The sequence below is a fragment of the Callorhinus ursinus genome, unplaced genomic scaffold (genome assembly GCF_003265705.2).
Source record: "Callorhinus ursinus isolate GAN/ISIS: 27379988/994484 unplaced genomic scaffold, GSC_fseal_2.0 scaffold7, whole genome shotgun sequence".
NCBI classification, from domain to species: Eukaryota; Metazoa; Chordata; class Mammalia; order Carnivora; family Otariidae; genus Callorhinus; species Callorhinus ursinus.
Window position 1 is genome coordinate 75,752,790 of NW_027397069.1, and position 27,190 is coordinate 75,779,979.

Sequence of the window (27,190 nt, forward strand, 5' to 3'; positions counted from 1 at the left end):
ACAGACTAAGCCAACCAGGCACCCCCAGGGTCCTTTTTCACTATGATTCACTTCCCACTAGATAAATCACACTTTGAAAATTCAATTATAAAGTACTACTGTTGATTAAAAAATCTATTCATGACAAGTCCCAGATGAGCTGAAATATGAGATTCTAAAGTTATGTAACTATATGAGAGTTATATTTCACTACAGAAACAGATTCTGATCTGGTCCACAGGCAGGAATTCCCACAGACTAAGAAACTGATGCCTTTTGAGTTCCCAACCTTCTCAGCTGCATGAATGAGGGCGGTGGTCCCATTCTTCTGTCTGCCATTCACCTTAGCCCCTTTCCTGATGAGGAGCCTCAGCAGGTCGTCTTGTCCTCCTGCTGCGGCGAGCATCACCAGAGTCATGCCGCTTGAATCCTTCATTGGTTTTGTTGAGGAAAAAAAATGTCAATGTCTATCAGAAAAATTTTAGAACTAAGTCTTTTCATCTATGATATTTCAATGTGAAATCATTTAAATGCACTGATTTAAGCAGCTACCTAAGGTTTTCATGAAAATATCCTTATAATAAATAATCAGAAATATTACAATTTCTTTCATATATATCATAAAATTTTACAACTTCCATGTTGTAAGGCCTATCATATCAACACTCTGCCTGACATACGATGAATTGCATTCATATCTTGATGCTATAAAATGGCAAAGGTATTTATTTATCGCACATTTCAGGCGCAGAAGTCTCCTTGTGTTCTAGGGAAAATAGGTGAAACTCACACATTCGTGATACTCATTTAGTTGGCCCGAAAGACCTAAGGCTAGAAATGACCACTGGATGTAACCTAAGTCCACTCTATTGATGACAGGCTAAGTGAATGCTGTCACTACAAATGGTGGCCTATATGAATATAACTGTTGGGAAGTGATAGTTTGGCTACTCGAAGGATAAAGAAGAAAATTCAGAAAGAAGAAACAGGACACTAATATGATTGGTTTCTAAGAGGCTATGACAAAATAGAGAAATTAAAAAGATAAAATTACATAAAATTGACAAAAATAAAAAGGTAATTAATAGCTAAAATACTTCCAATCATTATGAAACAAACACATGGGAATACCAAACCATTAAATACCATCTGCTAAAACCAAGTTCTAATACTGTAGTTAATTTGGCTGTAATCTGAAAGCTTAGCAGAATTCACCTGTATGAGCAATCTGAAGGAACACAAAAGAAAAATCAACTTAAGTAAGATAGTGCACTTCCTCTCATTTGTAAAGTATCTTATTACTACAAAACATGTTAAAGGGAAAAAACCTTTTCCTAATTTATTAATAAAGACCAAGCTACATTAGTATTAAAGTAGAAAAAAAAACCCATCTGCTAAAACCCAACATCCATCCTTGATAAAAATTTAAGCAGGTAAACAAAGAAAGGAAGTCTAAAAAGAGAAAGGCTACTGTCCACGAGAAACCAACAACAGTACAATGGAAAAAGAATCTTCACACACAGCCTAAGGGGAAATGCCCACTCAGATCAGAGAACAGGATCATTTCCATCATCACTATTCTTCAAAATGTCACCAAGTTCACAAGACCAGAAAAAGAAATTTTACTGAAGAAAAAGGGAACAGAATAGTTACTTTTTAGCAGATAATCATATTCTCTGCCCAGAGAATCCCAGGCAAGTGACTTAAAAATTATTACGGTAAGAGAATTTCACAAAGTGACTGGAGACCATATGCACGCACACACACACACACACAAATCAACAGCTTCACCAAACATATATAATAACCAGTTAGAAGACAAAATGTGGGAGGAAAAAGATCCTAATGATCATACTAAGATAATTTAAAAATTATCAAATATGTAGGAACACATCTAAAATAAATGTGTAAGAACCATACAAAGGAAAAAAACTTATAAAACTTTGCTTTAGGAATAAATGAAGAGCTGAATGAATGTAGAGTTATCATGTTTTTATTTGGAGGGCTCAAAATGTAAAAACGTCAATACTCAGCCAAATTAATCTATAGAGTTCATGCAACTTTACCCAAAATCCCAATAATTTTATTGAACTGTAACCCCTAAGGATTAAGCCTAAAAAAAATCCACCACTAGGGGCACCTGGGTGGCTCAGTTGTTAAGCGTCTGTCTTTGGCTCGGGTCATGATCCCGGAATCCTGGGATCGAGCCCCACTAGGGGCTCCCTGCTCAGCGGGAAGCCTGCTTCTCCCTCTCCCACCCCCCCGCTTGTGTTCCCTCTCTCTCTGTGTCTCTGTCAAATAAAATCTTAAAAAAAAAAAAAATTCCACCACTAAAGCAAAAATACTGAAGAAGAAAATATAAAAATCTTTTGTAAGCAAGACACCCAAAAGCCATAAAGGAAAGGATCGACAGATGTGACTATCTAAAAATAAAAATCCTCTAAGCAATAAAAGACTCAAAAAACAAAAACTAAAAACTAGGAAGAAAGGGTTAATATGCTTTCATTAAAACAACAAACAAAAAACAAAAAACCCCCCTATAAATCAGAAAAACCTGCAGCAACAGAACCATGGGTAGTTGCTGTGAACAGGTGACTACGAATGAAACATCAACAGTGACAAGGACACAAGGAGTCATTTTATGCCCCTCAGAGCAGCAGAGGTTCAACCACAGACAAAACCAGACAGGCCACAGCTAAACCAAATGGTCACTCTTGGGGCTGGAATTACAAGGTCTATAATTTTCTACATTATACATTTCTACTGTGTTTTCAGTGAACATTACTTTTTTTAATTTTTAATTTTAAAAAATTAAATAAAATAGAATTATGTTAAAAGAGCTACTTCCCATCTTTATTTCATGAGATTTTACTAAGACATATTACCTCTTGGTCCAGGTTATATTCTTCATTTGAATTAAGTGCCACCTTCACAGCAATATAATCCCCATTTTTCACAGCATCCCTCAATAAATCTACAATGAAAGAAATTAAGATAAGTTAAGCTTCACGTATCTAGATTCATGAAAAGGACCTCCAAAATTCCTAAACTACTCACTACTTGGAACTGCATCTGCTGTGGTAAAGTTCTCATCTTCCCCATCAAGATGCTTTTGAAAATCTTCTAGTTTCATCCATTCCAACTGCAAGTCCATGCCCAAACTCAAAATCTGTTGTCTGCCATCTGGAACACAGAAGAGCCTTACTAATACACATTTTTTTCCTGTAACAATGTTGTTTTATTAAGTCTGTGGTGTCTTAACCAAAGTTTCATATATACTTGTAACATACTTCATTATGTAATTGAGTCTTTAATTAAATTTCTGCTTTTCTTGGTCAAGTAATACTAACTATCCATATTTAGATGTCATGGTGCTTCAAAGGCATAAAGATAAGTAGGTAATCTATTAATTATAAAATGATGAACTATGAATTTTAAATATAAGATTAAGTAGCTCAAAGGAAGAGAGAAAAATCGTAGGGATTCAGTAAGAGGAATTTCTTAACATTTCTATCTTTGGCTATTCTTGGATATACATTGCCTCCAATCATTTATGCAAGCAAAGTCATTCTAAAATGTGTAAACCAGACCTGTATGTAAATTAGTCACTGATCTTTCAGACTCAGCTCTAGCTTCTCCTCCTGGAAGCCCTCTGTTCTCCCTTCTACCTACAAAGCAAGTGCTAGTTTCCTCCCTCATCTGTCTGACCCAGGGGCTTTCCTAACATTAGGAAAGGGCATGTTCATCCACTATTGGCAGTGCAACAAATAAGATTTGAGCATAACTCACTGGGGAGTATTCAAAACAACTGTGCTATTTTATTTGATTTTTACATATTTAATTTATTTATTTGGGGGGGCAGAGGGAGAGGAAGAATCTTAAGCAGTCTCCACACCCAGCACAGAGCCCGATGTGGGGGCTTGATCCCACGACCCTGAAATCATGACCTGAGCTGAAATCAAGATTTGGATGCCCAACTAAGCCACCCACCCAGATGCCCTTCAACTATGCTGTTTTAAAAAACAAAAAGCATATATGGTGAGGGCTGTGAATTGTGCAAGACTGTTGAATCACAGATCTGTACTTCTGAAACAAATAATGCAACATATGTTAAGAAAAAAGAAAAAGAAGAAGATAGCAGGAGGGGAAGAATGAAGGGGAGTAAGTCGGAGGGGGAGACGAACCATGAGAGACGATGGACTCTGAAAAACAAACTGAGGGTTCTAGAGGGGAGGAGGGTGGGGGGATGGGTTAGCCTGGTGATGGGTATTAAAGAGGGCACATTCTGCATGGAGCAATGGGTGTTATGCACAAACAATGAATCATGGAACACTACATCAAGAACTAATGATGATATGGTGATTAACATAACAAAAAGAAAAAAAAACAAAAAGCATAAATATTTTATGGTAAGAGTTAAAGTATTTTCACTTAAAACCAATTCCTCAAACTAATGTTAGACAGTTAATCTTGCCATAGAAATGAAGTTTGTAGAAGACATGCAAAGAAATGAAGGAAAATCTTCCAAAGCTTTCAACTCAAACCAACACTTTGCTACCTCCAAGAGCATTCCATTGGAAAACAGCACAGCCTTAGGAGCTACACATACTGGATTTTCTGTATCCCAGCTCCATTCATCAACTGCATGGCTTTGAGTAAGTCATGTAAACTTGCTGTACCTCACTTTCTGAATAACAACAGTAGTAGTAATAGCAAAAGTAGCTAATATTCAGTGAGAAGTGTTAAAAGTATTTACATAACTTAGCACACACACGATAATCTATATAGGGATACAAGTTACAGGTAAGAAAACAAGGCGAAGAGGCTCTGTGATTTGCTCAGAAACACTTCAATAAGGCAAGAGCCATATTCTCACTGAGACATATCTGAGCCCACAGCTGGACCTCCCTCTCTAGGGCAGCACCACAGAACCATGGAAAGATCTGGGAAGCAGGACAGATGAGGGTTCGTATCAGTTGAGATAATACCACCTAACTTACAGGGCTATTATAAGTAACAACAACATACAACATAAATAACAAGAAAAGGTAGTTTGGATTTTGGTCTCTAACATAGCCAACTGGTTCAAAATCCTACGTTTATTCCTACCAAGTACTGGATCATTGATTCGGCATCTGGTAGTTTTAGCCTTTTCTATTTTTAATAAACTTTAATAAACTTCAATTATTTTTATTTAAAAGATTTTATTTATTTGACAGAGAGAGAGCATAAACAGGGGGAGCAGCCGAGGGAGAGGGAGAAGCAGCCTCCCTGCTGAGCAGGGAGCCTGACACGGGGCTCGAACCCAGGACCCTGGGATCATGACCTGAGCTGAAGGCAGAGGCTTAACTGACTGAGCCACCCAGGCACCCCTAAACTTCGTTTTTAGTAACACTAAAGAATGTGTTAGGAGGTGAACATCTGTGAACATGGCACTAACTTAAGCACAGAACCACTCTGGGGCCTAAACACTCCCACCCCATGCCACCCCCCACCACAGTGATATCATGGATCCGGTGTTTGAATCTGTCATTCTTTTTTGTTCTTTTTTAAAAATGGTTTTGCCATAAACACATATATCCTAAAAAATCTACAGTTGTTTCTTAGCTTTACAAAAATTGGTATTGGGTGCCTGAGTGGCTCACTCGGTTAAGTTGTCTGCCTTTGACTCAGGTCATGATCTCAAGGTCCTGGGATGGAGCCCTGCATCGGGTTCCCTGCTCAGCGGGTGTCTGTTTCTCCCTCTGCCACTGCCCCTCCCTCCTACTCGTGCTGGTGCATGTGCCTGCACAAGGGTGCTCTTTCTCTCTCGAATAAATAAAATCTTTAAAAAGAAATTAGTATCGGGGTGCCTGGGTGGCTCAGTCGGTTAAGCGACTGCCTTCAGCTCAGGTCATGATCCCAGGGTCCTGGAATTAAGCCCCGCATCGGGCTCCCCGCTTGGCGGGAGGCCTGCTTCTCCCTCTCCCACTTGTGTTCCCTCTGTCAGTTAAATAAATAAAAATCTTTAAAAAAAAAAAAAAAGAAGAAATTGGTATCTACGACGGCTAATTTTGTGTGTCAACTTGACTGGACTAAGGGATGCCCAGATAGTGGGTAAAACATTTCTGGGTATGTCTCTGAGGGCCTTTCTGGGAGATTAGCATTTTAATCAATAGAATGAGCTAAAGAAGATCTGCCCTCATCAGTATGGGCAGGCATCACCTAATCCTCTGCATTGCACAGGAAGAGAGATTCTCTTCTTGAGCTGGGACCTCCATCTTCTGCCTTAAGACATCAGGAATCCGGGTTCTTGGACCTTTGGACTTCAGGGCTTACACCATCAGCTCTGTGGTTCTCAGGCCTTTGGACTCAGACTGAAATTACACTACCAGCTTTCCTGGGTCTACACTGCAAATGGCAGGTTGTGAGACTATTCTAAACCTTCATAATCACACATGCCAATTCCTCATAACAAACCTTTTATATACATCCTGTTGATTCTATTTCTCTGGAGAGTCCTAATTAATACAGTATCATACTGAAGAAATTCTTTACATATTTTGAGTACCAATCCTTTGTTTTTTTCACTTTTAATGGGAACTTTGATGAATGGAACTGTTTTGCAGTCAATTATCAGTCTTTTCTTTTATGGTACTTTTTTGCATCATTTCAGAAATCCTTCCCTACCTCCAAGATCTTAAAGATATGATCCTTTATCCTCCAAATACCTAACAGTCCTCTTTATATTTAAGGCCTTAATACATCAGAATTTGGTTTTTGTGTATGGTTTCTGCCACATGGATAACCAAGTATCCTCACACCATCTATAAAGAACTTATCTTTCCCAGAGATCTGTGTTGCCACTTACCATCTATCTAGTTTCCACATCTGCAAGGGTCCTAGTCTGAGGGCTCTACTCGATTAACTAATCTAAACTTCCCTGTGCAAAGTAAATACTGTATCTAGTTCTACAGTTTTATATAGCAGGTTTTGATTACTACTGGGGTAACTGGTTTTGGCTTTTGGTTAGTCTTCCACATACATTTCAGAATTGGTGTTTATAAATTCCATGAAAAATTATGTTGGGAAGTTGACTGGAACCACAGTGACACTACAGACCAACTTGAAGAAAATGGCAAATTTATAATATTGTGTTTATTAATAAAATGGTATAAATTTTAATAACTTTCAAAAAGTTTTTATAATTTTCTCCATATAGGTCTTACAGATCTTCATATACAATATTCTTAGCAATCTTTTAAATGTGTTGCTATTGAAAATTAATTTTCTCATCTCCCTACCTTTTTTTAATTGAAGCATAGTTGACACGTTACACTAGTTTCAGGTGTACAACATAGTGATTCAACAACTCTATACCTTGTGCTATGTTCACCACAAGTGTAGCTCCCATTTGTCAGCAGACAACACTATTACATATCATTGACTATATTCCCTATGCTGTCTACCTTTTATCCTGGTGACTTATTCATTCCATAACTGGAAGCCTGTATCTCCCACTCCCCTTCACCCATTTTGCCCTTTCTCCTATCCCCACCCCCCTGGCAACCAACAGTTTGTTCTCTGTATTTATGGATCAGTTTCTGCTTTTTGTGTATTCATTTGTTTTTTTAGTTTCCACATACAAGTGATATCATATGGGGGTTGTCTTTCTCTGACTTATTTCACTTAGTGTAATACCCTGTAGGTCCATCCATGCTGTTGCAAATCTCATTCTTTTTCATGGTCGAGTAATATTATATTGAGTGAGTGTGTGTGTGTTTGTGTGTGTGTGTGTACACACCCCACAGCTTCTTTATCCATTCATCCATTGATGGGACAACTGGGTTGCTTCCAAATCTTAGCTATTATGAATAATGTTGCAATAAACATAGAGATGTATATATCTTTTCGAATTAGTGTTTTCCTTTTCTTTGGGTATACCCAGCAGTGGAATTACTGCGTCATATGGTATTTTTTCTTAATTTTCTGAAGAACCTCCATACTGTTTTCGACAGAGGCTGTACCAACTTATATTCCCCCAACAGTTCACAAAGGTTCCTTTTTCTCCACATCCTCGTCAATGCTTATTTTTTTTTACTGAAAATTAACTTTTTAAGATTATATTATTTATGTAGAAATGTATGCAGAAATGCACACTGTATAGAAATATAGAGAACTGTAGTTAACTTTTGTATACTGGTCTTATATCCAGTCACCTTGCTAAACATTTAACATTTCTAAAACTTTGTGGATTGAGTTTTTTATATATATAACATCTGATAATGAAAAGCTTTGCGGGGGGGGGGGGAGGCTTCCTTCCCAATGCTTATATCTTTTGTTTTTCACTGTCTTACTGGACTGGGTAGACCTCAGAATAATGTTGAATAACAGTGGTGACGGATGTTTGCCAAAGGTTTAATGTTTTACTAATTTAAGAAAGCTTCCTTTTATTCATAGTTTGCTAGGTTTTGTTTTTTAAAAATCAAGAATGTTCTTGAATCAGTTTCTCCTTTACACAGTGAATTCCTAGGAACACCTAACTTGATCATAAGAGGTTATGTTTTTATATACAGCTGGATTCAATTTGCTAATGTTTTGTTTGGGATATTTACATAAGCTTGGCCTATCATTTTCCTTTCTAACAAAGTTATTGTCTCATTATGGTTCTGAAATTATGATAGGCCTATAGAACGAGTTAGTATTCTTTATTTTTAGGAATACCTTTTTATAAGTTTGGTAAGCTCTTGCATATGAAACTATCTGTGCTAGTGTTAAATTTTTAAGGTTATTTTAAATTACTATTTCACATTCTTTATTTAATAGTTATAAAACTATTCAATTTTTGTATTTCCTCTTGGGTCAGTTTTATTAAACTATATTTTTTCCAGGAATTTTCCCATCTCATTCTGTTTTCAAATTTATTGGTAAAAAATTGCTCAGAAAATTGTCTTTTTAATCTGGACACAATCTATAAGCACGTCTCTTTCTTCACTGGAAATATTGTTTGTGTAACCGTCCTTTTTTCTCCATAATCACTTTTGCTGGAAGCGTGCCTATTAGTCTTATCAATGAACCAACCTCTGGCTTTATTGATGCTCTTTACTATTGGTGGAGGTCATCAAGAGGATGTGACTTTGGGTTGACCCACAGGCTGGACCTGAGCAATCGGAGGTGTCTCCTTAGAATGTACCCACCATTCCCAAACAGGAGCTATTTCAAGGACATGCCTTGAGAATATAAGGTGTTGCTGAGACCATCTGGACTAAATATATGACTGAACTCAGTTAAAGCCTCTATATAAAGTTCTAAGATTCAGGAGGAGGGGTGTGTGTGTGCACGTGCACAGATTGATCTACTCATCTTGTGGCCAACCAAGGCAAGCTTCGTATATAAGTTCCCTTGTTTATTAAACCTGCTACCTATCAATCTGGAATGGCCAGCGTCTTCCTTTGGTCATTTCCTGCACTCCCTATACCGGGGCTGGTTTTAGATTTCAACCAGGGAAATTCTGAGTTTGCAACCAATACCTACTATCTGTTCCTTAATGTTTAATATCCCAACAGGAGTGCTGCTATTGGCATTTGCCCTGTGGGTAACCTCTTTCCTCCCTCTTATCTACTCCTCCTAGAAAGTGTCCCAATTTCCAGCAAGCTCAGCAATGTATCAAAAAGCATGTTTTACCCAGTATTCAGAATCTAGTTGTTCTGCAGTATGAGAGTCACCCAGAGTATCTAGCCTGCCATGTATTTTGAAATATTTTAAAAATTCTCTTCAAGTATTTCTCAAGATTCACAAATAATTTTATCAGGTTTTTATCAGGTTAACCTCTTTTGTTTATTCTGTCCTAGTTTTATACACACACACACCACTCTTTTTATTACTCTTCCCTACAGCTATTGTACTCTGATTCTACACATGATTCTCCCCTCCTTGGCAGCCCATTCCAACATCCCCAAGGACAGCATTTATAATATAATCTTATTTATCAAGTGTTACTGCAAAATTAAAAGGGCAGAATACAAATAAGCCTGTATTTGATAATTTTCTGAAAGAAATCTAGTAAGCTATAGAAACAGACTGCTTGGCAAGAGTAGGTAATGTAGAAAACCAAAATCTTTATAATTTCTAAATGTGTTGAGCACAGTATAGGAACTCAGAAAATATTTGTTTAATGAATTTAGAAATCACAGAATGACTTAAGTCTTCAATTTTATAAAAATGTATTAAAAATTGTCAGGAGATCACTAAAATCTACTCCATTATTTTCTGACCAGAATTATGCTGGGAGAGAAGAATAAGGAGAGTGAAATAATATGGTGCATTTACCCTGAAAAAATACTGCAAAATGACTACACACATACCAGAACTCTCATCTGCTTGGCACATACTGTCTAGAACCTCTTGATCACCTTCTGCAGCTATATATGCCCAAGTATCAGTTTCATCTCTTGTATTTCTCCTTTCTTTAAGTAACTGCTTGTTTTCCTTGGTTTTGTGATCTTCTGTGATTTTACAATCTAGTATTTCTTCTCTTTTCCGATTATTCTCAGGAAAATCATTTTTTTCTTCTGGAGTTAATTTAAGTAAATCAAATGCATTTCTGATTTCCTTAAATGCTGGTGAAAAAATAAAATTGAGAATAAATGAGTCACAAATTTCTGTTGTAACCAAAAGAAAATCTGGGTGTTAAGGAAACAGTTATTTTTGAAATTTTTACTAATATTTGCCTTGGTTATAAAGCATGATCAGATTTACTATTCAAAGCCATGAAGTTATTTCAACTGGCCTTTCTATTGGCTGCTCAATATTTAGAAAGGGTCTCTAAAGTGAATGGCTGTTAATTAAGTGTTCAGAACTACTCCCAGTTTTGACAAAGGCCTACTGAAGACAGTCAATCTCAAAATAATCCTAGTCATGCCACCACTGTCCTTCTGCTAAAACAACTGCCTACAACTGTATCCTGAAGTTAACCTTGCACAAAAATGATTCCTGGTCAGTGTGCTGGCACCCTTCTGTCTCCCCCACTCACCATCAGGAATCACTTTTGTGCAAGGTTAACTTCAGATACAGTTGTAGGCAGCTATTTAGCAGTTGTGGGCAGTTCTACTTTGAATATTACCCTCAGCTATATGCAGCTTTTGGGAGAAAAACTAGGTAAAAATAATCTATCTCTTAGAATCATTGCTTCATGAGAGCATGTGTTCCAAGTACTTTTGGTACAAGAACTAAACTATCCATTGGGGTTTTATTCAAATACTGTAACGGTGAATGTTTTATAAAGTACTTAATGCTAGTATTGACGTGTCACAGATTCTCAATGTTGTATCCTTCTGATCCAAAATTTATGTTCAATATTATATTTATACAAATGACCCAGAGCTAAATACACACATGTATTAACAGTAGTTTGTCTCATTCAGCATCCACTATAAATGGAGACATTTACTTTTCTACCACAACTAATTTACAGAATCTCTATAATTCTAGTGTACTCCATCAAAAGGAGAAACAACAAAGTGAACAGAAGAGAAAAAATTAATTATAGAAACAATATGAACTATGATACAATAAACTAAAGTAACTGTTTAAATAAAAGTAGCATAAAGTTCTAAATTCTCCAGTGAATGAAATTTTCTAATTTGCAAGTTAGAAAAGAGAGATTGTCTTCACAGTAAATTAAATTCTTTGTATAAAAGATGACAATGGTAAATGATAAAATGTTAGTATTCACACTCACTCTTTAATCCCTTTGGCTCTTTACGGCCTTTTTCTTCCTTGTCCAAATCATGCCTTTTTTGGTTTTTTTCTTTGAGTTCATTTTTTTTTATCTCTTTCTCCTACAAGAGACAAATGAAAGACACAAAACAAGAAGACAGAAAGAACTGACATTATATATCTGAAAATTGGAAAACGCAGGTTCCTGGTATCAGTGGCTGCATTTTGGGTACTATGGCACATAACCACTAATTATTAAATCTTTTTTCACATCAACTGCTTCCTCAATCAAGATTATCCCTCAACCGTGATGATTTACAGGATACTAAATTCAAAACCCAACACCTCATTCTAAATATTTTTTCATTATTAAAAATAAATTCCAAAAAAATTCTCCCATAGTCCTACTAACCAAACACCACTATTTTTATTTCTCCACATTCTCCCTTCTGATCTTTGGAAATTTACATAATTTTGTTGTTTAAAATTCATTTTCCTTGGGGTGCTTGGGTGGCTCAGTCATTAAGCATCTGCCTTCGGCTCAGGTCATGATCCCAGGGTCCTAGGATGGAGCCCCATATCGGGCTCTCTGCTCAGTGGGAAGCTTGCTTCTCCCTTTCCCATGGCCCCTGCTTGTGTTCCCTCTCTCACTGTGTCTCCCTCTGTCAAATAAATTACAAATCTTTAAAAAATTCATTTTCCTTTATTTACACTGCACAGATATTTTTACAAGACTGAGTTCATATGTATAATTTTCTTCAGCTTAACATTTTAAAAACTTTTCTATTTTTGCTACATTGACCTCATAATTAGTATTTCAATAAAGAGATAACACCCAAAGTTGATGCAACAACATTTTCTTAATCATTTCCCTCGTGGCTAGACATTTAGTTTGACTGGCATTAGTTTTAGTGAAACTACACTGCCATAAATATCTTTCTATACCTAGCTTTTCCCCCCTTTAAAATGATTTCCTTAAGATAAATCTACAAAGAATGGATGAAAAAAAAGATCTTTTCATAGCCCTTGATAAATATTGCATATATGAATACTTTCATAATGTGGAAAATATTTAATTTTGAAAAACCACATAAAAATAATTTTTATAATAATGGGATAAAATCCTCTTAAACACTTTTTAAGATTTAAAAGGCTTATAAATATTGGTGTATATTATTTAAGTAAAAAATAGTATATTAAGACAGAAGGGGAAAAATATCAAGTAAGGAAAAGCTAAGCTGATGAAGAAGCTTATTTTCAGCATTACTACACAGTGCTACATACCAGCTGAGTACCCCTAAAAAAATCCTTTTGTTCACAAATTAGTCCTGAATTTTCTAGTTGTAATCTTAAAAAAAGCAATTATAACCGCTCATTCTAGTCACATATTAAGTGTAACTCCCTAACCACAGGAAAATTATTCTTATAGTTTGTTTCACTGTTTCCTCTTTGTTTTGTGAAATTTCTTGACCACTCAAAAAGAGTGGCAGCTTGACCTGAACATTTCTGTATTCTGTGAGATTCTGACTGCCCTTCAACCAATCCCCAGAGTACTTACCTCCCCACCTGAGTCAGGGGACCAGAGGCCTCTCTCTTCCACACCTGCTCTTGAACTCTTTTGTGTCTGGACAGGTGCAGGTGGCAACTTATCTAACTCTGTGGTGCTTTTGCCTTTGTCCTGATTCCTTTGCTTCTTATATATAGTTTTCTTCTCTAGGAAAAGGTTCCTGTTTTCTAGTGTTTTGCTCTCTTTAAGTTCCTCAGTCTTTCTCAGTTTCTTTCTTTTTCTCTTTGCTTTGACATCTGCATCCTCATCAGCACTCAGAAAGCCATCTGGCTGTTTATCAAAAACATCTTGAACTGCATCTTGCCCTGCTTTATCTTTTACGCTTTTAGTCTTCTGTTTCTCTTCTCTGTTGTCCGAGTGTAAATCTTCATTGTCGTCTTCTTGAAAAGAGGAGTCATTAAGTATACTTGATTCAGATTCCAACTGAGATTCAAAACATTTCTCTTTTTTTGTTTTTTTGTTTTCTTTGGAATCTTCTCTTAATTTATTCTTTAAATCTCTTATTTCACCCTTTTTAACTTTCTTTAATTCCTTAGTTTCTTTTGCATCCTCTTTTTTGGGCTTTTTGGATTCCTTTAATTCTTCTTTGGCTTCTGAAATTCTTTTCTTTGTCCTTAAATCAAAAACTAAACTTTCAGAGGAGCTCTCCAGGTCTGGTTTGGATTTATCTTTTAGTTTCCCAGTCTTTGCTTTTTTCTTTTTCATATCATCTGGGCTTTTCTCTTCTCTATGCCTTAATTTTTTCTTTTTCTTCTTCGGAGAAGTATCTTCTTTTGTCTCACTTTGCTGATCACTATCAGAATTTGCCTCAAATATGTCATTATTTAAGGACAGTCTCTACAAAATATAAAAAAGACTTAATAGTCATTAACAGAGCAATTTAAAGGTTTTGAAAAGTAGTACTAATGAAATCTGGTAGAAATGTTTTTATTTTCAAGCAGTTTCTCAACTTCTTATAATTATTTATCTAAATTGAAGTTGTATATTACTTATGTCTCTGATTTAGCAAATAGGTCTTGGCGATGACGGTGAGTCTCATTTTAAATAAGCGGATAAACACAGTGACAAAAAAATGTTAGTGTCGCTGAAGGTCCCAAACTAAAGCAGAAATGAACAATAAAAGCTTTATGTATGGTGTATTTTATATGATTTGAAGTTCAAATTTTCCAAAAACACCAAGCAAGTAATTTGTACAGACTTTCTTGCCTGCCAAAAAAGTAGTTACCACTCCAAATGCAAGGTTTTTAAAGACTAGATCCTAGATATCCTTAAAGGTGCCGTTGTATTTCAGTTAGTTACACATGGAATGGGCAAGACTGCACACAAATCTTACTTCCCCAATTGATTTGATTTGTGTTATAACCTGAAATACCTCCTGTGGAAAATATATTTTTAAATGCTATCAACAACAACAAAAAAACCAAAACCAAACCCAAACAAACAAAAAAATCCACACCTTAGAAGTATTTATAATAGGGAGCCCGGGTGGCTCAGTTGGTTAAGCGTCTGGCTTTGGCTCAGGTCATGACCCCAGAGTCCTGGGATCGAGTCCCACATCGGGCTCCCTGCTCAGCGGGAAGCCTGCTTCTCCCTCTGCCTCTCTCTCTCTGTCTCTTATGAATAAATAAATAAAATCTTAAAAAAAAGACCAACTTTAAAAAAAAATTTATAATAGACACAAAAACACTATGCAAAGTATTTTCAGTTCCCATTTCCCCAAAGTCTTTTCTTCTAAGTGACATGGGGGTGGAAAGAGAGGGAAGATAGGGACATTTTAAAAACGTTTTCCTGGGCGCCTGGGTGGCTCAGTTGGTTAAGCGTCTGCCTTTGGTTCAGGTCATGATCCTGGCCAGGGTCCTGGGATGAGTCCCACATCAGGCCCCCTGCTCAGTGGGTATTCTGCTTCTCCCTCTCCCTCTGATGCTCTCTCTCTCTCTGTACAAAATAAATAAAATCTTTAAAAAATGTAATTTAAAACCCCCCATTTTTCCTGTAGTGTCTAAGAAATGATCATCACTATCACAAGATAGTGAGAGTATGGTGGAACTGGCTTAACTTTTTGAATCTCCCTGAACTGCTTTATAAAAAGAGCTATGGGGTACCTGGTTGGCTCAGTTGGTAGAGCATGTGACTCTTGATCTTAAGGTCATAAGTTCAAGCCCCATGTTGGGTATAGAGTTTACTAAAAAAATTATAATAAATAAAAAGACAAAGCTAGTAGGATAGCAAAACCAAGCCCCCACAGACAATATCTACAACAAAATTAAATAGCATAGTATCCCAGTGAACCCCAAAATACAGGTATGGGGACAAACTACTAACAGCTATAAGACTGTCATGAATACCTACACAGGAGAAAGCAAATGGGAGAAATCACTACAAAGACTGACAGGTCAACCTGAGAAGAGTAGAAGGAAGGGGCAGAACCTGTACATGCACAGGGTGACTGCAGGTGTCTGTGGACATGTGAAGGGCTGGCCCGGGCCAGGTCCTGTGAACTCTCAAAAGTAACTGCCAATGGTCTCTCTCTTCCAGGACTTTCATGACAAAGCCCCAAAATGAGGAGAAACTGCTGAGATTAGATTCTAAATAAAGTAGGACAGGAAAAATAGAAACAAAGAAAAGAGAAGATTCAGATATTAGGGGGAGGGGGGCAGAAAGTGAGGCAGGGTAAAACCAAAGCCAGAAAAAAAAATCTCATTAAGTCTAAGGCCGTATTTTTTAACCCTTCATAAAAATAATAAACTGCTCAGGAGCCATTAAACTAAAAAAAAAAAATTATCTTATTCTCTTCTTTTGCCTTCCAAAACATCAGAAAAAGTAATTTCATATCAATATAAACAGCAGAAAATTAGGGTAAAATATTTTACTAACTTGTTATAAGAAAAAACAGACCAAGGAATAGAGTACTCTAAAACAATAAAAGCAAGCCAGAAAGATACGCCTACAAAACAGTAGAGAAAATAAACAAAAATTTTGAGGCATCACACAAAAAGACCAAGTCACTTAGAAGAAATTCAGATCCATCTTTAGAGAGTAGTGCTTTATGCCAGATAACAACAAAATAACACATTAAGATATTCAACAAAAGAAAATGTGAGCCAAGAATTTATATTCAGTCAAACTGGCTTTCAATATAAAGACTGCCAACAACTATTATGAAATACAAGAACTCTAGGAATATTTTTCTCATGAGCCCTTCTACTACAGAGGTGGTTCTAAAACCTTAGCATGCATCAGAATGCTGGAGGGCTTTATCAAAACACAGGCATAGGGTGCCTTCATGGCTCAGTCGGTTAAGTGTCCAACTATTGATTTTGGCTCAGGCCATGATCTCAGGATCATGGGATTGAGCCCTGTGTTGGGCTCTGTACTCTCCCTCCCCCTGCTCTATCTCTAAAATAAAATAAAATCTTAAAAAAAAAAAAAAACCCACAACCAAGAAACCCCAAAAACACAGGCAGCTGGTCGCTCTATCCAACGATGTTGCAGCCCAGAGACTGCATTTCTAACACATTCCCAGATGAGGATAACTGATACTTCTGGCCTGGAGTCCACACTTTGAGAACCACTATACTAAAGAATGAGCTTCAGATACCCAATTATGACTGGATAGACATCAAAATAAAGACAGGTAGAAACTATTAAATAGATACCTGCTTTTAGAATTAAGACTGAATGATGGCTATAAGAGAGTACAGTATGTAACAGTCACTAATACTCTTGATAATAGAGCAGCTATCAAAATAATGGGGAGAGAATGGTGAGAAAATACTGAACAGTACATAGTAGTCTTGCTGATTGCCTTATAGTTCTAAACTGAGAGTAAAGGGACAGTACTTCAAATAGGATATGGAGGGAAAGGGAACGCAGCAAGAAGATAGGTACTAATTAACAACCAAAAAAACCTGTTTATCAAATTGATAACATAACCACCGAAAAGAAAAAAATCAATCCAAAGAACTTTTGAATGCTAAACATCCTCAGTGCATATGCTTACTAGGGACAAAAAGAACTGCAAATAAATTTGGAGTTTTACAATAGGATGGGTGTAGTAAATCTGAAACTAACTTCTCATTTTTGTAGGACTGAGTAATGAGTATATATAACATTGGTGGGAACCAGAGTTCTCACAGTAGGAAAAGAGAAACAGACTATGGCCAGGTAGAATGAGTGGAAACCCTGAGGTCATGGACTGAAATTACAGATACCCATACGAATTTATGACATATTTTTTCCTTTAGCTCTGGCTACTTAAAGGGCCTAGAAGTAATCATACCCCAGTAGTAATAAGTACATCTTGTTTTTTTTTTTTAAGAGTTTATTCATTTATTTGACAGAGAGAGACAAGCGAGAGAGGGAACACAAGCAGAGGGAGTGGGAGAGGGAGAAGCAGGCTTCCCGCTGAGCAGGGAGCCTGATGCGGGGCTCGATTCCAGGACCCTGGGATCATGACCTGAGCCGAAGGCAGAGCTTAACTGACTGAGCCATCCAGACGCCCCTACATCTTGGATTTTAATCCTATCCCTCTTTACAAAGAATCAGGATTCCTTGGAGAAGTGGTTAATACTAGGGATGGAGTAGGAAACATGGTAACACTGAACACCTTGTCAGAAGAAATGATGCGCTCAAAACAGAAAGGGAAACATCAAAAGGACACAAGAGCTGCCTTGAAGGGGCTCCTACTAGCCAAATTTGGAACCATTTTAGCATCAACATGAATAACAACAGCAATGGATGACTGATGAATAAAACAATTCCAGGAGTGTGTACTGATAATAAAAAAAATTTCGGGGAGGGAGGAGCTGTTCTTTATAAAATACAAACAAAAAATATACAATAACAGAATTAGAAAAATCAGTATTTGTAACCACCACAGGAATAACTAATTGAGGCAAGAAGCATCAAGGTACTTTAAAATCATGGGGTGAGAGGCTGTTGGGGAACAAGAGATTCTCAGTCTCAAATATTACTTATCATTAGGATATTTATTATCATGTTATTATTTTATTTATTTTTAAAGATTTTATTTATTCGAGAGAGCGAGCATGAGGGGGGAGGGTCAGAGGGAGAAGCAGACTCCCCACTGAGCAGGGAACCCGATGCAGAACTCGATCCTGGGACTCCAGAATCATGACCAGTCGCTTAACCAACTGAGCCACCCAGGCTCCCTCATGTTATTTTAAAAGGAAAAACGTACCTTTAAAAAGAGAGGGAAAAAAATGGGCCTCACTTTATCATAAAATTATAATTTAACACCAGCAATAAATGGGATAATTGACATATCATACATCTCTTGCCATCATGTAATTACCTATATAATACATTTGTCAGAATGTTCACACTGAATCTAATCACCAGGAAAGAAACCATCTAATTCCAATTTAGAAAAAAACCCACTATTTGTGACTTCACACTAATTATCATTCATCTAATTACAATATGAAGAACTTTCTATGAAACAACTGGTCTGGATTCTTTTTTTTTTTTTTAGATTTTATTTATTTATTTATCAGAGAGAGAGCACAAGCAGGGGGAGTGACAGGCAGAGGAAGAAGCAGACTCCCCCTGAACAGGGAGCCCAATGCGGGGCTTGATCCCAGGACCCCAGGATCATGACCTGAGCTGAAGGCAGACGCTTAACTGACTCAGCCACCCAGGTGCCCTGAACTGGTCTGGATTCTTAAAAGATCCACATCATAAAAGACGAAAAAAGGAAAACAGGCTATGGAACTGTTCTAGATGAAACAAAACCAGAAAGACATGAAACTAAATGCACTGCATGACAGAAAGCAACAAAGGACATCCCAGGACAAATGGGGAAATCCAGATGAATGTAGCTGCATCTTAGCTGTATAATAGGTTAACAGTATTGCTGAGGTACTGCTACTGATAGGGCACACTGCTAATTTAAAGTTCCCTGAGTGTAACAATGCAGGAGAATGTCTTTGTTGTTATGAAATACGAAATACGCACTGAGGACTTCAAGTCTGCAACCTGCTCTCAAGTGCTTCAGTTGTCATTCTCTCAACCAAAAGCTACCCTTTTGCTTCAAGCAATTTCTGTGAAAGAGTACTTAATGACTTCTGCTATTTCAATTTTCCCTCCATCCTAAAGAGTTTACAACTGACTTCCTTCATCTTAAAAAACATTTTGCCTTATTTCACATAGCATAATCCTCTCCAGTTCCATCCATGTCAATGCAAATGGTAGAAGTGAAATAAGTCAAGTAAAGAAAGACAATTATCATTTGGTTTCACTCATCTGTGGAATATAAGGAATAGCGTGGAGGACCACAGGGGAAGGGAGGGAAATCTGAATGGGAAGAAATCAGAGAGGGGGACAAACCATAAGAGACTCTGGGAAACAAACTGAAGGTTACAGAGGGGAGGGGCGGTGAGAAGATGGGGTAGGTGGGCGATGGGTATTAAGGAGGGCACGTGTTGTGATGAGCACTGGGTGTTACACACAACTAATGAGTCGTTGAACGCTACGTCAAAAATTAATGATGATTAATATGTTGGCTGATTGAACATAAGACTGGTTGGTGTTGACCTCCTCATTTCCAAATGATACAGCCTGCTCTTATTTAAATTGTTCCCACTGGTGAAAGGGAAAAGGGTGCAGGGTGGGGTATGGGGGCAAACAGGACGAACAAATTTCATCTTGGTAGGTGTATGATTAACTACTGCAAAAAAAATTTCAAACAAGAATTACAAAACTCTGAATTCTTTTTTCAGAATACTTAACAATCATATTATTACTTGGAACATGGTAATAAACACTATCTTGTACTCTCCACAAATCATCCAATCTACATTTCCAGCCCAAATCTTTCTTTTCAACTCAGACCAATATTTCCAATGAGAAACTGGACATCTTCACTTGGATGACAAACCAGTAACTAAAATCTAAAGTGTTCAAAACTGTATCTGTTCCCTAAGTAATACCGTCATTTGTCTGGGTCCCCAAATGAGTAACCTTAATCATCTCTGACTCTGCTTCTCCCTAGATCAGATCGGTCACTAAATCCTGTGCAATGTGGAATCAGTTCTCCAAACTATGCTACCTTAATTCAGTCTTCACCTCTCCCTGCCAGCAGTGTCTCCCCATTTCAGAACCATGACCACGGTGTCTCCAGAACTCCTGCTAATAGACACAGAGGGATGAATGACAGAATTAGAAAATCACTATTTTCTACCCTCTAATGAGAAAATGGTTCTAGGCAATGATCAATGGCTCCTAAAACCTACACATGAAAAGTTGGGAGTTTTCTAATGAAGGATCAGACTGAAAACACCTAATTTCAATGACTGTATTAACCCCACTGTAAGGGAGTCAACTAAACATCATGTGCTTTCTGATGTGCAGGAGGTGAATACCACTTACAACTATCCTTGCAAAATAAATAAACCTGAATGTAAATGTAATCATGCCTCCATATCTAGCTACCAGTTTACAGAAATATGGGGCTAGAGGAACGTGTTAAATACCACCATGCACTCAGCCAAACCCAGCACATAGGAAATTCTGCAGAAAATGATGTGGTTTCTTCATCAAATAAACATGGGGAAGAAAAAGCTTAGAGTAAGATTATCAATGATACATGATGTGTAGACCTTTTTCAAATCTCAAATTTGCTTGAAAATATTCTAGCAAATAGGGGTACCTGGGTGACTCAGTTGGTTGGTTAAGCATCCGACTCTTGATTTCAGCTCAGGTCATGATCTCGGGGTCATGGGCTCGAGCCCCACATCGGGTTCTTGTCTTGGAGCTTGCTTGGGATTCTCTCTCTCCCTCTAGTCCTCCCCCCAACCTCCTCCTCTCTCTAAAAAAAAAAAAAAAAAATTAAAAAAATCCTAGCGAATACAAAGCGAGAGGGAGAGCAGTGGACAGAAAAAGGAAGAATGGCCAAGTACTGGTAATAACTGACACTGGTGATGAACGAACTCTCATGACACTGACCTTCCCAGTTTTGTATGTTCAAATTTTCCTTAATAAAATTCTTCAAAAATAAGAGTCTGGACCATATCAGACACTATATTTATTAAAAATGCTATCCCTAAACAAAAGAAAAAAACCAAAAAGGTATAAATAGTAAAATGTTGAAGCAGTGCAGCAGAGGTTCACTATCATATATCAGCCATCGAAGCTCAAGGCAGACCAGTGGTTCCCTTATTTGTAGATTATCTGTCCATTAAAAACAAAGGGCTAGACCATATCACACATAAACAGCACCTCAATCTTTTTTAGTTTAAAATACTCAATTTTTTTAGTTTTGGTCAAAAAAAAGATAAAAAGGGAACCAAATGTTAAATGCTGAAAAGTATTTTAATGAACAAATACCATTTCTACATCATGTATATTTTCTGATTAATAGCATTAACAACCATTTTTGGGGATCATTTATTTATTTTTTAAAAATATTTATTTATTTTAGAGAGAGAAAGAAAACACAAGCAGGAGGGGCAGAGGGAGAGAGAATCTCAAGCAGACTCCTCACTGTGCGCAGAGCCCAATACAGGGCTTGATCTCACGACCCTGAGATCATGACCTGAGCTGAAACCAAGAGTCAGACACCTGACTGTGCCATCCAGGTGCCCTTTTTGGGGTTATTTAAGAAACCATTTCTAATTTCTGTGATGCTTACTAAGTCCTAAACAAGCAATGCTCCTAGATTTAAATAGAAAAAGTGACAAATCAAATATTCTTACAGATACTACTGTGGTGAAACCCCTACATAAGACAAAAATTTTGGTGACTGGGATATATCAATTTTCATAGAAAACACATATTTGTTGCTTGCATGAACACGGATGATGAGATGAACAAAGCAATTTTCTCCTACAGACTATTTCTATATCTACAGTGAAAAGAATCACAAAAGCATATGAATGGCAAAACTATTTTGCTAAAGGGGAAAAAGATCAGTGACCAATTGTATTTTTGCCATATTCCTATCCACTGACCTTACGTCAAAGAGTCACAGCAATATACTGGAATACTTAACAGATGAGAGAATTCATGAGAAAGCTAACCTGATATAGAAAATAGAAATTTCAGTCTTTAAAATGTAAATTTTGAATTTTTGAATTTCAGATTCAAAATGTGCCTAGAATTTCAAATTTTTTAAAAAGATTTTATTTATTTATTTGAGAGAGAGATCATGAGCGGGGGGCAGGGGGGTAGAGGGAGAAGCAGACTCCCAACTGAGCAGGGAGCCTGACATGGCACTCAACTCCAGGACCCTGGGATCATGACCTGGGCTAAAGGCAGCCCCTTAACCAACTGAGCCACCCAGGCGCCCCTAGAATTTTAAATTATTTATAAAATAGTAAGGAGAGCTTAGAAAAAAAAAAAAGTGAAGAAGTATCTTTCTTTTTTTTTTTTAACACTATTTTTAAGTAATCTTTACACCCAACATAGGGCTCATACTCACAACCCCAAGATCAAGTGTTGCATACTCTACTGACTGAGCCAGCCAGGCACCCCTCAGGTGGAGAGATATCTTTCTAAAAGTAGGACAGGATTCATAAGCTTAAGAATACACCTTAAACACACCAGTCTATCAGCAATCATTCTCATTCAGACCATTATCAATAATTTTAAATCAAGAAAAAGAGCTGCAAGTAGGGTTTAACCAGAGGCTTGGTAAAGTAAAAGAGACAATAAAGCTAGTATTCTGCAGGACAATGAGAAATACACTTAAGGAAAAATTCAATCAAAAAGTCTAAATTTTTTGAGTAATAAGACCCTATCACTTAGTAAAACAGATGTATTTGTGTTTGTGAGAGTGTTTTTAGGGAAAGAAATAGGAAAGGAAAGAATAGGCATCCATTCCAGAAAAGTGAAGTATAAGTATAGCAAAAGAATTTGAGGAAAAAAGTCTCTACTTTAATGTGAACTCATTTTGTAAAGGGTTTCCTCTACAAAAAATTTAAAAGTAACGAGGATTTTGCTTAGAAATTTAAAAACCAAAAGACCTTGGGCGCCTGGGTGGCTCAGTTGGTTAAGCGACTGCCTTCGGCTCAGGTCATGATCCTGGAGTCCCGGGATCGAGTCCCACATCGGGCTCCCTGCTCGGCGGGGAGTCTGCTTCTCCCTCTGACCCTCTTCCCTCTTGTGCTATCTCTCATTCTCTCTCTAATAAATAAATAAAATCTTTAAAAAAAAAATTAAAAAACAAAACAAAACAAAAGACCTTGCCACTATAACAAAAATTTAAAAAACTGAGTCCACTACTCTCAATGGATTTCAAGCTATAGCCCAAACTAAAAGGCAACCTACCATACTGGTTAAGAATGTAACTGCCTGGCTCTACCATTACTAACTGATTAACCTGAGCTACGGTTACTTATCTAAACCTCAGTTTCTCATCTTAATCCACATAAAGTGGTGATCCAGTGTTTGGCACATACACAGTATAAATGCTCAGTAAATACAAGCTGCCTTGTTATTGCTATTATTATTAACAACCACTACAATCAGTGAAAATTGGGTCCTAATATTGTTTTGGTTAAACTCAAATTGTAGGGAAAGAAGATAAACATTCAGTCCTCAAAACAGAGGCTTCTTTTGTGAAAAATTTTCACTATATAGTTCTATGTCCCAGAAGCTCTGCGAGTATTCTAAAAAATTACAATAATTTTTAATGAAAAAGAAAACTAAAAGCAAAAGCAAAAAGTTGAGTAAGAGTTGGTTCAATTTATAAATAGAAGCTATAAAGAAAATTTACATGGAAAAGTACAATGGGAAATTTTTACAAGATTTATACATAAATCCAATTCAATTATTTGTGGAATAAGAGGACCAAGGATAAAATAATAGAAGAAAACCCTTACTCCAAGTTTTTGCATCTGTTTTAATAATATCCCACTCTAGACCACCATGAAATTTTTTTCCAAACTGCTGATGATAGATGTTTGACTTATCTGGGGCACCTGGGTGGCTCAGTCGGTTAAGCATCAGACTCTTGACTTCAGCTCAGATCACGATCTCAGGGCCGAGAGATTAAGCCCTATGTTAACTGATCGTGTGTGTGGAGACTGCTTGGGATTCTCTCTCTTCCTCTCTTTCTGCCCCTCCCCCTGCTCACAGTCTCTCTTTCTAAATAAATAAGCCTTTTTTAAAAAAAAGTTTAATTTATCTGCGCTCCTTTGATCTCTTAATCCTTCCTTACCATCAGAAAGAGTTTACTAAAAAGCAATAAAGTAGCTAAAAACTAAAGTGGGAGGAGAAGAGAAAAACAAAAGTCCTGGGTAATCAGATCTGAATAATCTCTAATTGATTAAAATTTATAGCTTTATAAAACGATCTAAGACTTATTTCGATTAGCAGAAAAATCAGACATAATATGTTGATAATGCAGATTAAAACAATTATGTTTACTATTATCATTATTATCATTATTATTATCTATAGTAGCAACACGAATACTACAAAAAAATGTTCCTAAGACACACAAAAACAAGATGCTCATACCATGGATGAACAAATAAAGTTTTGACATGTTTTTAACCTCCCCACTTTCACCTTACTCTTAACTAAAAGAAAAGTATTAATCAACATGTCCAAACTATACTTGTTTGTCAACTGTGATCATAGATTGACTACAGAAGGAAGAGTTTGGCAAAATCAATTTTAGCATTCTGTGAGAATCAATTGGCTATACAAAATTTACAATATACAGAATACTATATATTTTATTACTTGTAATTTTTTTAAAAAGACTTTATTTGAGAGAGCAAGAGAGAGAGAGCATGAGCTTGGAGGGCAGGGGGAAAGAGGGAGAGGGAGAAACAGGCTCCCCAGTGAGCAGGGAGCCAACGTGGGGCTAGATCCCAGGACCCTGGGATCATGACCTGAGCCAAAGGCAGACACTTGACTAAGCCACCCAGGCACCCCTATTTGTAAATTCTTTGCTGCACATTCCTTATGTCAGTAAAATTTATAGGAAGTTTATTATACTAAAAAAAAGAAATATGAAATAAAACATGATACCTGAATATCCTTCTTGACCGGCTTAGCTTTGTTCTCCACAACGTTCTTCCTAAATTCGAGAAGAACTTCTTTACAGTCCTCAAGATGAATCTCAGGCTCCCAGGTATCATCATCTGATGTGTATCCTTTCCATCGAACTTTGTAAAGGATTTTACCCTGTTACAGAATTAAAAACAGGTAAATAAAGGACATTAAATTTGATAATTTAAATGATTAACTTTCCAGAAACATACAATCCTGAGAATATACAAATGAACTTGAAATGGAAATTAATATCATTATAAAGCATGTTAATCTCCTGAAGCAAGTGCATTTAAGAAAAAAGTGTCACAACAAAACTAAAAATAAACAAATGAAACTATATCAAACTAAAAAGCTTCTTTACTACAAAGGAAACCACCAACAAAATGAAAAAGCAACCTACTGTATTGGAAAATATTTCCAAATCACATTATCTGATAATGGGTTAATAATACCCAAAATATATAAAGAACTCATACAACTCAGTAACAAAGAAACAATCTGACTAAAAAATGGGCAGATGTGAATAGACATTTTTCCAAAGAAGACATACAAATGGCCAACAAATATATGAAAAGATGCTCAACATCACTAATCATCAGGGAAATGCAAATCAAAAAACCACAGAGATCTCACCTCATCCTGTTATTATCAAAAGGAAAAGAAATAACAGGTATTAGAAAGGATTAGGAAAAAAAGAAAACCCCTGTGCACTGTTGGTAAGAATGTAAACTGGTGTAGCCACTACGCAAAAACAGTAAAAAGGTTCCTCAAAAAATTAAAACAAAAAAAACCTACCATATGATCCAGCAATTCCACTTCTGGGTATTTATCTGAAGAAAACAAAAACACTAACTCAAAAAGATATATGTACACCCATGTTCACTGCATTATCATTTCAATAGCCAAAAAGTAGAAATAGCCCAAGTATCTTCAACAGATGAATGAAGAAAATGTGCCCGTGCGTGCGCGCGCGCGCACGCGCACACACACACACACACACACACACACACACACACACACACACACTGGAATATTATTTGGCCATAAAAAGGAATCCAATCTTGCCACTGGCCACCTGTTTGGACCTCAAGGACATTATAGTAAGTAAAATAAGCAAGACAGAGAAAGACAAATACTGCATAATCTTAATTATGTATGGAAGGAAACAAAACAAAAACCCAAGCTCATAGAAAAAGAAAAGACTAGAAGTTGCCAAAGGCAGGGGTTTGGGGTAGAAGAAATGGATGAAGGGGGTCAAAAGTTACACACTTCCAATCATAAAATAAGTCATGGGGATGTAATGAGCAGCATGGTGACTACAGTTAATAATACTGTACTGCATACTTAAAAGTTGCCAAGAAAGCAGATCTTAAAAGTTTTCATCACAAGAAAAAAAATTTTGTAACTATGTAAGGTGATAGATATTAATTAGACTTATTGTGATGATTTTGCAATGCAAAAAATATCGAATCATTATGTTGTACACCTGAAACTAATACTAATAGTATATGTCAATTATACCTCAATTTTTAAGAAAATAAATAAACAGTATTACTGATCTACTTTTCATAAATTGAAGATTCAGGTCTTTCTCTGATTACATAAGCAATGTGTAATCTTTGAAAATCAATAAAATGTAGGAAAAACAAAAATCACCCATAGATGATAGAGCGAACATACCTAAATATCATAAAAGCCATACATGAAAAACCCAAAGTAAGTATCATCCTTAACGGGGGAAAATGAAATCTTTACCCCAAAGGTTGAAAACATAACAGGGATGTCCACTCTCACCACTGTTGTTCAACACAGTACAGCAATCAGACAACAAAAAGAAGTAAAAGGCATCCAAATCAGCAAAGAAGAAATCAAGTTTTCACTCTTCTCAGATGACATGATATTCTATGTTGAAAACCCAAAAGA

General features: G+C 36.7%; 1 protein-coding gene across 4 annotated transcripts in view; it reads right to left on the bottom strand.

The window, feature by feature from the left end:
- Positions 1-27,190, bottom strand: part of MPHOSPH8 (M-phase phosphoprotein 8) — a 52,434-nt gene that overhangs the window by 12,608 nt on the left and 12,636 nt on the right. For all 4 annotated transcript variants that reach the window (XM_073894808.1, XM_073894807.1, XM_025875232.2 and 1 more), the window contains exons 2-8: positions 25,244-25,399; positions 13,235-14,080; positions 11,699-11,798; positions 10,323-10,577; positions 3,037-3,162; positions 2,865-2,953; positions 269-409 (exon numbers count right to left, since the gene is read on the bottom strand). In XM_073894808.1, the coding sequence (XP_073750909.1) occupies positions 269-409; positions 2,865-2,953; positions 3,037-3,162; positions 10,323-10,577; positions 11,699-11,798; positions 13,235-14,080; positions 25,244-25,399 (1,713 nt within the window). The remainder of the gene's footprint in view (positions 1-268; positions 410-2,864; positions 2,954-3,036; positions 3,163-10,322; positions 10,578-11,698; positions 11,799-13,234; positions 14,081-25,243; positions 25,400-27,190) is intronic.